Raw genomic sequence first — 12,912 nt, forward strand, 5'->3', positions numbered from 1 at the left:
TTGAACAATAGTGTTGCATAAATATTTACATGTAGAATGTCATATTTCCTCAAAATCATTGAGAAAATTCCCATTTAAGAGCAAAATGTTCATTTGAAAGTTAATTTATGGGAAAAGGTAGTTTGCAAGTCAACTATTTCAATAGGATTTTGTTGCATTTTAATAACATTGTCAAAAACTGGTGAAGATGTGGACAACACGAATGTAAACTTTTAAGCTAAAGCAAAATTGAGAAGGAAAAATGTCAGAATATATGATTTATACCCAACATGATAGAATAGGCCCAAGCCAATTCATTCTTGCATTTATGTACCTGCTCTCTCTCACTTTCATTGTCTTTTTTCCACTGTAGGATAGGGGTCATTTCTTGGTAGCAGCTCATGTGAGAAAATCTCTGTTGTAAACTTAAGATAAGCCATGATGTAGCATAGTTGTCCTGTGAAATAGCACAGTCTTAGAATTAGTAGAGATCATGGACTTTGTGAGGGAGATGATGCTCTTTAGTACTGCCTGCTACTGTTCATCCATTTTGAAGATGCACTGAATTCTGGTGAATTGGGAAGAGTCACAGAGATGAGAGGGAGCCTTAAAATTACAAGAATTTCAGGGGTGGGGCACCTGGGTGGCTCTGGGTTGAGCATCTGCCTTCAGCTTAGGTCATGAGCCCTGGGATCCAACCCCACGCTGAGCTTCCTGCTCAGCAGGGAGTCTGCTTCTCTCTCTCTCTGCCCTTCCCCACTGCTCTCTCTCTCTGTCTCAAATCAAGAAATAAAATCTTAAAGAAAAAAGAATTTCAGAGGCAACTGATTGTGTGTAGCATGAAGAAAACATAATTGGACTAGGAAATCCTTCCTCTTTTATCTTCAGTTTAGGAATATTATTATCTAGAACTGCCTGGTGGGTGGAAGTTACAAAGACACAGACTTTATGCAAGTATAAGAAAGCAAAATAGAAGTTTTTGACAATAGAACAGGCTGTTAACTCTGGAAAAAATCAACAGAAGATGGATCACCTTTGGTTAGGGCAGTCATAGAAGGGGTTAGACTGTGGGTGGATGGTGGGATGTGGGATAGACCATTTTAGTTCTCCAATCTTAGAGGTACATATTTTAGTAAATTATTTAGCTAAACAAATTTACTGATTAGTACAGTATTTCATCAAAACTGGATCCTTTATGTACGACTCAGTCCTAATTGCCATAAAATGCAATCCTTGTCTCAAACAACATTTTTGTGATGATTAACTACACAAAGTAATGTAGTGGTCCAAGTTACTTTCTTCCAATTTGTTCTCCATACTTGATTCAGAGTAATCATTAGCAAATACTAACTCTTTATACCACCTTCTTGCTTAAAACACATTTGTTCTGTGCTGATTTTAGGATGAAGACATGCATTCTTAATGTGACCTACACAATCTACCATATCTTCCCCTTTTCTCAGTTTTATTTTGTAATCACTCTCCATTTCCAATCCCACCACACTGACCTACTATTAAATTATTGTATATACACCGTACTCCCATTTGCTGCCATCATTCCTCATGCTGTTTTTTTTCATGTGGTGGTGTGGTGTGGATGTCTTTTTCATTTTTTTGAATGACTTGTACTCTCACCCTGACAATCTCAGTTCACTTTTCACTTAAGCTGGGAAGCCTTCCTGACCTTCTCATTTAGCTCTCACTTCCTGTTACACATGCTCATTCTCTGTATTTCTCACATTGATCATTGTTAGAATTTACATTTGATTATATAGTTATTTGATTAGTATCTGTTTCCCCTACTAGAATATAAATATCCTAAGGAATAGGCATGCTCTGTTTCTAGTTCAAAATTGAACTCCCTGCCATCTTGGGATATGTGCATATCACAATAAATAGGTATTGAATGAATAATGTACGTGGAGCACTTACTGTAGAAATGCAGAATAGAAAATTCAGAGAAGGGATGTGATACAGTGACCCCAAGCAATAAATTAATTTTATATTGTGTTTGCATATTTTAGACTGATTTTATTTTTCTCAAAAGTTCTAAAAACTAGGATTCTTGTATCATAACATATATTAATTTTATAGATAAGACCATTTCTACTTCTTAATTTTACAGACAAGGACAGTTAACTAGCTCAAGATGAATAGTTATTAAATAGCAGATTTAAGATAGGAAACCAGGTGCTTGAGATTTTAGGAAAATAACCATGCCCTTGGTATACCCAGGTGTTACATTCTTTTATAACTTGCTTCAAATGGCATGTGTCTTATGATTTTCTTTAGGATTGCATTTGTTCAGTCTGCTCTAATAAAATACTATAGACCAGGTGTCTTAGAGAACATTTATTTCAGTCTGGAGGCTGGGAGGTCTAAGATCAATGTGCCAGCAGATTTGGTGTCTGATGAGAGCCCTTGAGAGCCCTTTTCCTGGTTTGCAGAGGGCCCCTTTTTTGCTGTGTCCTGACATGGAGTCTATGGAGAGCTGTGGTCTCTTCCTCCTCTTACAAGAGCACTAATCCCACAATGGGAACCCTATCCTCCTGATCTTATCTGAACCTAATTACCTCCCCAAAGCTCCCAAATACTATGATATTAGACCCCTCCCTCCCCTCCCTCCCCTCCCTCCTTCCCTTCCTCCCTTCCTCTTTCTTTCTTCTTCTTTTTTTTTATATTAGATTTCATTATATGAATTTGGGGGGAACAGATATCCAGTCCATAAAAAGGAGTAGGCTATGTTTTATTTGTACATACTCATCTAAAATATACAGTTTTAAAATTACATGTGGAATTCTCAGTTAATTGCGTTCTAGAGACCTTGACAGGTATTATTTGAAACGTGAACGTAACACTGCCATCTAGTGACAAAAAACTTGATTGAAGTTAGAAAAGTAGAGTAGCGGTTAAGTTCTCTAGGAAAGGAAACAGGAGTCATTCACACAGAGTGGGCCTGGCCACATAACTTGGGGTGGTCATTTCTTTTTAGTGAACATTTGAGGTAGCTGATTCTTACAGTGGTCATGTATTGATAGGGACTAAAGAAAACAAATGCTCTTGGCTGTAGGATATCACCCACATGGTAAGTAGATCATATCCAGTGATTGTGCCCCTTGACTGGGACCTGTCTCCATGTTCCTCACTCTCTCCATTGCTTAGGAACCAGGGAGTTTTGTACTCTGATAACCCAATAAAAAGAAGTTTTCATCTCAGTTTAAAGAACAAAGTATATTCAGGAACAAACATACAGAAGGAAATGAGTCCTTGGTAAAATTTCCAGATAGATTTTACAGCATTGTTAAGGAAGAAGTAGAATGCCAAGATAAATTCCATCTATCCTAAGGGGACACTTAAAGCCACTTTGAGTTAAATTACTATGTGATTTAATGTAAGCACAACAATAAAACACTTCCAGACACGCAATAAATGGCTAGAAAATGAAGAATCTAAGAATTTTCTTTAAATCACTACACTACAAAGGAAACTTGGATCATTTATTTGTATCTCTGAAGTCCTATGCGTAAATGATAGATTTTAGCTGATAAATTTTAAATGAATTATTGTCCTGGTACATTAAAATTGCAGATAAAATTATCATCTAAAAGCCCTCGAGCTAAAATTTTATCATGTGCAGATGCCAGATCAAAGAGATAACAATTATTCTATTTCTCTGGAGGCCTAAATAACAAAACCCCATGACTATGAAATGATAATAACTTTGTTGAGTGAGGTGAGATATTTAAGATTTTTTAAAGATAGTCTAGAGGGAATTATTTCTATTTGTCTACTTACTGCTATATTTATTGCAATATATCCCTAAGGTGTTCTAACTCATGGTGTAGAAATGGCCTAACTGGAAATATTAATTACTTTGTATATAAGTCAATGGAAATTATTGCTTTCCTGACATGACTTATTATCCTGTCTCCCCTTCAGGAACAATATTTTATGTGCTGACAGCAAACATTTTGTAATAGAGTTGCTATTTTGCCAACCATTAAGTTGAAAATCACAGGAGCATGAATAATTTTAAGATAAGAAAAGCATCTGACTTACACATATTTGTTAGTCAATATCTTTAAAATAAAGTACTTTTATGTTTATTTTAGGACAAGAGTATATATATATATATATATATATATATATAGCCCCATCTCTTGTTTTCACATGATACACTATATGAGGAATGTAGATAGTACTAGACAATAGCAGATGACAACTTAGCAGGAGTTTGATTTAAAATTAGTTGCCAGAAAGTATGACCTCAACACCAAAGGTACTGATTCTTTGAAAATAATTTTTTTTGCATAACGTGGTGATGATTGTCTTTGTATGGGGCACAGCTGATCTGGACCCCTCCTAATTTTGGGTCACAGAAGGACTCTAGAGGTGTAGTGCTTGAGGTAAAACCTGAAAGATGGTAGAAGCAGTAAGGTGAAGAGCTGAAAGGTGGGCAGACAGTGGGTTGGAAGGGGGTTGTAGGATCAGAATGTTCTAGAGAGAACACAAATGAAAAAACTTTGTTTGAAATTTTTGGTACCTTATCGTGAAAAAAGGGTTCAACTGCACCCGGGTGGAGGTGCATAATATACCAAGGCTCTGGAGGGATCTTCATAGTACAGTGGGTGCAGAACAAGAAATTGACTTCACCCCAGAAAAATGTATTCAGGTGTTTATAACACTAGTAGAAATGAGGGGAGACTAAGTTTTATGGAGGTGCAGAGCAGAAAGAGACCAGTTTCTTTTCGGGGGTTTTTGGTGAGAGGAAAGTAGACGGTTGTTCAAGATTCTTGAAGGAGTTGGCATTTTGCCATGATCCTTAAAGGAGAAGCAGGGTGAGGTCTGTGGCAAGTTCATAGTCTGCTTTTGCCTTGACTGTGTTTTGACTCTTGCCTTATTTGTTCAGCTAGGATTGTGTCTAAGCAGAGCCTCCGCATCTGTTCTTAATCTCAACTGCAGCCTTATCCTTTTACCCATGTGCCGGACACTCCTGGCTTACCTTCGAGGATCCCAGAAGGTAAGAACAAAGAACCCAAGTCACAGATTCCAAGATAAAAATCAAGTCTAACAGTGGCAAGTTAGTACTACTTAGTTTTCATGGTCTGACCTTCTACCAGACTGAATTCTATCATCTGCTGCCATCTACCAGATGATAGTAAAGACCACGTCACCTGTCAAGATGATCAGTGAGCTATTCTGCAGTGCTAGATAAAGGATAATAGAAATGGTTATTAATAGTGACATCGGGCACTTTGCTAAACATTCTGCGGGTGTAACTGAATCCTCACAGTGATTCTGTAGATCTTACAGATGAAGGCCCTGAGGCACAGAAGTTAAGTAACTTGACCAGCATCATGAGACTAGTGAAATGGCAGAGCTAAGATCAGTCCTAGTCCTGAGATTTTTCCACTATACTACTACGCCTCATTGAGATTCTGTGTTTTCATTTAGTTAAGTCCAGGTGAGCAAACTGGAAGCTAGAGACCCGTGGACTTTGAACAATATATAGGGTGGCTGCTGGTAGGGTTGTGATTTACTTCTTTTCCAAACACATACATGTTTTAAGCTACATAAGAGTCTTGGAGGAGATGTCTTGATTAAGATGTGATGTTGTGTGACACGTTGTAAAATGAAGGTTGTAAGAAAACACAAAAGCACTTTGGAAATTAAAACTCAACTGAAATTGTGTTTTGTCTTTGGTTATCCTGCTGTGCATGTGTGTATGTGTGTTTCTTTTCTTTGTTGAAATAGTAAGGTGCTGCTGGATCAATACTGATATTTTAAAAGAAGTTGTTAATATGAGGTCACTTTAATGTTCTGTGAGGTTCATATGAGCAGATTTGCTGCAGTGAAACTTCTCAACCTTTTCACATAATTATATTTAGAAGCTCTTTACTTTTAATGCAGTAATTTGTGGAAATAACTCTTTCTCTAGGTTGCCTACCATTGTAAAATGCTAGGTTTTGATGCCTATGGCTAGATATTGGCTTGGTGTGAAGAAAGAGAAGATAAACGGCAGGAAATGAAAAGTGCCCACCTAAGTCGCAGTATTTAAATAAGTCTTAAAAAAACGGTCCCCTGATGTGAAACATAGGTATTCTAAGATGCTTGACATTTTATTTTTTTATAAGATCAAGAAGGCATTTAAAACCTTAGATGGAATTGCTTCATTTAAGAAATCTTCTTATTTTTTTACTACAAAGGGAAATCATATATATTGTACAGCTCAGAACATATGTAAAATATGAAATATTTAAAGTAATCAGTGAAATTTTCTCCTAATATTACTGTGCTATAACAGCCATGGATTACAGTTTGGGGTAAGTGCCTTCAGATTTGCATAGAATGCCATTAATTTTAAACATTATAGGATTATATAGTATAGTTTATATGTTCTAACTCTTTTACCTAGGCATATATCTGATGCGTCTTTCTATGTCAATAATAAACCTTCTCAAATTCTCTGTAATGGTTTGGGTGTTCCACTGACTAGATATATATCATAATTCATCTCACCAACTATAATTTCTAGGCCTCTGCCATATTTTTAAAACTTTGATACCATAAACAGTGCTATAGTGAAAAACTTTGTACATATATCTTATTTGCTGCATCATTTTCACCATACTGGATTTTATTTAGGTTCCAAGCAGGAGAACCAGAAGATTGTTGGATAAAAGCAGAACATTCCACATAACCTGTGGTGTCACTATCTGTATTTTTTCAGGTGAGAAAACCAAAAGATAATAAAATATTATGTTAGAAGAACACATTTTATGAATAGTATTTTTGTTTTTCTGTAAGTTATTTACTATCACCAACTTGTGATTTTCTCATTACATACCTTAATTTTCTCCATGTGTTGAAAGAGAATTGCCTATTGGCGCTACAAAAAATAAGTGTGTCTTACACATTATATATGTACTTTTCACATTATAATATATGAGAGTTGGCCCTCAAGTTGTTAATAATTATTTCCTAAAAGTAAATAGTTTCATTTAGAAAGACTAAAAGAAATAGGATAAAAGTTTTGAAGGTTTAAAAGTACAGATATGATAGTTTAAATGCATATGTCAGAATGCAAAATGTCCATTCATAGAATGTGATTCCATTTAAAATTATATTTGATAAATGTTTCTTTGATATTAATACTTGGTATTAAATGTCAAATGTTGTGGAAATTTATCCTGTTCACTTCCAAGTTAAAATATCAAGTGATAATCTTTTGCTTTTTAAAAGTCTTTTTAAAGTAAATTTTTATCCTGAACATTTATGTGGTATTTTTCAAATTTTAGAACAGAAAGTGATAAACGTATTAATTAAGTACATGGACTTTGGAGATGGAGTTATGCTGGATCTATCTCCAACTGCCCTTCTACTTTATGTTACATAAGCTCTCTGGTTTTTGATTTGTTGTTGTTTCTTTTATAAGATGGATTGACAGTAGCACCTGCCTCATGATTTTAAGACTAAAATGAGACCTGAGTGGTCACTCAGGTGAAGTTTTTAGGACAGAATTAGTTATTGTGATTTATGATCTCAGGGGTTAATTATCTCAGTGGCATAGCACCTAACATTGTCCCGCTGGACAGAGCTGTTTTGACACCAGGGACAATTGATCTGGATAGGTATGCATGGCTGTTTTGAATCAGACATGTTTTGATGCAGCTGCCTTCAAGAGGCCATTCAGCTTTTGACTTTTACAAAGTTGCCAAGTACTGTTGAAACAGGCATCTGCACTGTTTTATCCCTGGACATCTTATTCATGGTTCCCACCTCTGGAGGCAAGAGATGGGGAGAGGCTCAGGGGTGGGATTAGGACTCCATACAACTCAAGAGGCTGGGGATGGAGTAAAAGTCCAGGATGAGATGAGGATTAAGGGTGTAGCAAGGGTCAGGGCTGGGTTAGAACACAGGGAGTGAAAGATCAGAAAAGCAGGAGGGTCAGGGAATGTTGACACATTTATAACTCGATTTGTTCTAAACTGTAGCTGTGTTCAAATATTCTGGTTCAATTGGAGAACAACCAAAAGACTGAGATCCCGTAGTCTTGCCATGAATGAACACGTATTCCAGACGGTTTGCATTCTGTCTCTCACTAATTGCCTGACCTCAACTGGGTTGCCCTTTCTGGCTTTCGTTTTCTTACCTGTGAAATAGGGATGCTTCTACCCACCTCATTGTTCTGTTGTGAGAATTAAATGAGAACATCTATCCAAAATGCCTGGTCTGGCTTTCTCCCTGCTGCCTAAAATTAGAAGCCCCGATTTCTTTTGACCTAAAAGGTCTTTTAAAGGAGGTGAATAAAGGGAGCAGATATCCCTTAAGGGTATCTCATATAACTGTTATCTAGGGCTTTTTTTTTTTTTTTTCAGGAGAATTCAGAAAGAAAAGCCACAAAGCATGCTGTTAACGCATCAACCTTTAATTTAAAATGAAAGGATTTTTTTTTAACTTACACATTTCAGACTTGATAAAGCTAAAGGACACAGCCAATTTTGCTTAAATAATGTCTTATGCCTGTGCCAGAGTGGAGTCTCACCTGGACAGCTTCTTGACAATTTCCCTGGAACTCTGTCCTTGCTTGTTAACTCATTTCTAACTTCCTGTCCACTTTTTAATGAGACCTTTGTCCTTCCTCTCATTTGATTCTGGCAAGAGCTTTAAAAATCCTTTAACTTTTAAGTTAGTTGGCATTCTATTTGTTTTCATGAGTCCTTCAGAACTCTTGGTATATCTACATCTCTTGTGCTAGGTTGGAGAGAACCATAGTTTTCCAGTTTCTACACACATTTTCTGTTGAATAGCCACACACCATCTATTGTTATAGGCTGTAGTGGTCACTCACCAGTTTCAGGTTACTTGTCTTAGTAAGTCTCCTACTTCCATCATTTTACAGAGAACTAACCTGAGGGGTTGGTAGGCAAACAGTGTGACCAAGAAAACCTGATTTCCTTTTATTTTTTTTAAAGATTTTATTTATTTATTCATGAGAGACACACAGAGAGGCAGAGACATAGGAAGAGGGATGAGAAGCAAGCTACCTGTAGAGAGCCTGATGCGGGACTCAATTCCTGGACATCACACCCTGAGCCAAAGGCAGATGCTCAACCGCTGAGCCACCCAGGCATCCCAAGAAAACCTGATTTCCAATTAGTTACTTGTCGTTCCTTCCAGTACATTATGATGGACTGTTAATTTGAACCTCGTTTTACCTACAAGAAGAGACTGGGAAGAGAAGGCATTTCATCAACGCACAAGTTTGTTTGCGTTTTCCTTGTCCAGCCTCCTCGATATAATTCTTCTTCTCCCTAGCCGTGCCAAGATGAATTTGTCTTTAACTGTCTAATAATTTCCTAACACTTCCATCTTTTGTGTGGGCTCTGAATCGGTTGAGCTCTCTGTTTCCCTGTGCCACTGTAGGTAGATTATTAAATGGTAATCATTGTTTTCCTGGGTTTTTATCCCAATGAAACAATTACCAGCACTTTTGCCATGGGGTTTAGGATGTTATGATTTGAAGTTTTGGATTGTGAGAAATCTTAACTGGCTAGAAGCCATAAAGTGGGCCTATATTTTAGGTTGAGTGTCAGGGAAGTATACAAGATGTACAGCAGACTTGGAGCTAGAGGTTGGTGAAAAATGTAGAATAATTCAAATATCCAGGAGCTGCTTAAATAAATAAATACATGCCCATATTATCCATACATTGACACTTGATGTTTCCTAACTCTGACTTGCAGTTGTTGTTTTATTCTAGCTTTTGAAAATTCCATTTTGTTACGTGATTTCTTTTTTGTTTGTTTGTTTAAGATTTTATTTATTTATTCACGAGAGACTGAAAGAGAGGCAGAGACATAGGCAGAGGGAGAAGCGGGCTTTCCATGGGGAGTCCGATGTGGGGCTTGATCCCAGGACCCCAGGATCATGACCTGAGCGAAAGGCAGATGCTCAACCACTGAACTACCCAGCTGTCCGTCGTTTTGTGATTTCTTTTTTTTCTAATTTAATTTTTTTTTCGTTTTGTGATTTCTAATGCTCAACTATACCTATAATGATTTTTGTGTGTGTGTCTTTATAATTTCCCTTCTCGCTTTAATATTTTATCACTCACCTAGCTGTCAAATTTTACCCTGTGTTTACTTAGGAAGAGGAAAGAAGTCCTCTTTGTGGAACATATATTAAAATCCCCCTGACTTGTGCCTCATGTGCTTCCGTAGGTGTGCACGTGGCAGCCCATCTGGTGAATGCCCTCAACTTCTCCGTGAACTACAATGAGGATTTCACTGAACTGAATGCAGCAAGATACCGAGATGAGGTGGGTGGTCTCTGTCTTCTCGGTTGCCTTTCACTTCTCTTGAGCTGACTAATGAAGGTCTGTGAATTTCACGGAAAATTTGCACCTTGCTGCTCCTTTTGAGTGCTTTTAAAATGCAGTTGTCAAGTTGAGTTTTGTTCCTTTTCAATAGAAAATATAGGTAATTACTATTTCACAGTGTCTCCTGCTGAAAATGGGAGTTCGACAGTGTCTACTTTTTATATTCTGCAGTGTTCAGAGGGCTGCCACTCAGGCCTGCCTTCTGCCTCCCAGCAGCGTCATCTGCTTCTCCTCCAGGGGACACTGCCGAGAGTGCCTTTACAGGGCACACATTTTTTAATAACTGAGATACTGCGCTTGGGGGAAAAAGGGCGGAAGGGCAGCTTGACTATTTGAAGATCCTGAATAACCTGTTTATTTGACTTAAAAAATATTATTGAGTTTTAGTGGTTCTCTGTTTTGTTTTAATCTTTGAAACAGGTGACCTTGAGCTGAGTTCTGTTCCCGGGAATATCTGACTTAGGGCTGCTTTTCTCCATGGGAAGACACCCATGAAATGAAATTGTATGTGCGGGGTGCCGGGCCAGAGCCGAAGGCCCTGGTTAGCTATGGTTCTGTACTTCATCCTGTCCTCAGTCTGCCTTTGCTTCCCGCCAACACTGCATCAAAATCAAACCGCTGGCTGTGGAATTGGGTCACCCCACCCTGCTCTGCTAAATCTGGTGTGACTTTGTAAGGTTATCCCCCATCTTCCCAGGCTCCGACCTCTCATCCACCTATCACCCAAGTTACCGAGATTAATACTGCTGTGATTATGTGCTGCTTCATCTCCTTCCCAGAAGAAAACGAAGGGAAGACTAACAACAAACCAAGAAACAAGTCACAAAACCAAAATGGCAAGCAGCCTTTGAGAAGTTCTTTGACTAGACACGAGTTTTCTTAAAAATGCCAATATGATTTAACTGATCTAGGTTGGGATTAGGCATTGATACCTTTTTTAAAAGTTCACTTGCTAATTGGGGTGAGTACCCAGCATTAAGAACCACTGACAAAGCCAGCTCCTTCACGAGCCACTGGAAGCTCTTCAAATGTAATGATTCCAGAACTGGAGATGTCTCCTTTTCTCTTTCCCATGACCTACCACCATTCCTCTATTCCTTTCTGCCCACAGCACATGGGCTTCTTTGTTTCCTACCTCTGCCATCGACTTTCCTTCTTTGCTTCTCTCTCTTGCTTATGTAAAAATCTAAGGTATTTACTAGCTATAATGGTTCTATCATTTTAATGGCATATACTTATGCTTCACAGTCTAGTAATTTTAGTCACTTTAGGTTTTTTAGTTATTAAGTTTCTTTCATTTTTATGAAGGGTATGTGCCCCCCCCCAAATATTTTAAAACAGATAAAGTTTAAAAGTGAAATCTCCTCCAAAAGTAGCCACTAGTTAACAACTTTCTGTTCTCTTATATTTTGAGTGACATTTTATGAGACCTATTCCTCAGCAATTTTCTTGTTTCCATAATTACATGTACTATTGCTTGCTGTATCTGATAGTGTAGATCTATCATTCTCTTCATATTAATGTGTGATAGTTTATTTTTAGCCTTTTCCTTATTCATAGATGTTTAAGTTGTTTTTGAGTTTCTGTTACAATCCACACTCCAATAAATTGTTTCTTTTTTAAATATGCTTTGGCTAGGCAGATTCCTAGAAGTAGTATCTGGTTTCAAAGGAATGTACATTTTTAGTTTTGTTGGACATTGCCAAATTGGCTTCTAAAAAGGCTTCATTGGTTGACACATTTCTACCAAGTTTGTCAGAATGCTTATATCTGTACGTTAATTGTTTTTGTTTTTCTTTAATTTTTGCCGATCTGACAGATGAAAAATGGTAACTCATTGTTTTAATTTCTATTTCCCCTTGCTTTTTTCCTTCCTTCCTTCTTTTTTTTTCTCCCTCTTTTCTTTATTTTAGTTAATATTTTTGAATCCTTGGTAGTCACCAGAGAGTACGTTAGATGAGGATAAAAATGCATACACACACACACACACACACACACACATACACACTGCATGCAAAAACAGATACAATCTTCTGTGAGTTGTCTTTGAGAAAGGTGGGTTTGTGCCATATGTTCTATTGTCCTTTGCTTTGTGCTCTCTCTAGGTCTTCTGCAGATTTCTAGTGACCCACCCTGCAGCTGCTGAGTGGCACATTCTTGATGGCCTAGCTGAATCTGCCTCATCCTGTCATGTGTGAAACTATCTCTTACTCTCACATTCCATCCTCATTCCCTGGCGGTGATAATTTGTTGCATCTTCCGAGTTCTCACAGCTAAATGTTCATATTTCTGGTATTACCACTTTGTTCAGTTGGCCTTGTATTTTCAGGAGTTGTTTATATAGAAGGTTGCTCTAGGTTACTGTTGAGCTGTGTTCCTAATGTCAGAGGTAGAAGTCATCTGGCCCCAATGGGAAGAGAAAATATTCATGGGCAAGTGGCCTTTATTCAAGGCTTCTCAATTTTTTTCATATGAATGGCTTCCCTCTTTGTATATAGAGTGGCCTGACTCCAGATTCAATGGAGGCCTAGGAAAGAATTTCAAAAATTGTG

At 37.6% G+C, this 12,912-nt stretch overlaps 1 protein-coding gene across 4 annotated transcripts in view; it reads left to right on the forward strand.

Annotated features, from left to right (window-relative positions):
- NOX4 (NADPH oxidase 4) overlaps positions 1-12,912 on the forward strand; it is a 161,439-nt gene that overhangs the window by 20,862 nt on the left and 127,665 nt on the right. For 2 of the 4 annotated variants that reach the window (XM_038568349.1, XM_038568350.1), the window contains exons 3-5: positions 4,889-4,999; positions 6,625-6,709; positions 10,203-10,300. In XM_038568349.1, the coding sequence (XP_038424277.1) occupies positions 4,889-4,999; positions 6,625-6,709; positions 10,203-10,300 (294 nt within the window). The remainder of the gene's footprint in view (positions 1-4,888; positions 5,000-6,624; positions 6,710-10,202; positions 10,301-12,912) is intronic. The other 2 variants (XM_038568352.1, XM_038568351.1) reach the window with 2 other exon arrangements.

The sequence above is a fragment of the Canis lupus genome, chromosome 21 (assembly GCF_011100685.1).
Source record: "Canis lupus familiaris isolate Mischka breed German Shepherd chromosome 21, alternate assembly UU_Cfam_GSD_1.0, whole genome shotgun sequence".
NCBI classification, from domain to species: domain Eukaryota; kingdom Metazoa; phylum Chordata; class Mammalia; order Carnivora; family Canidae; genus Canis; species Canis lupus.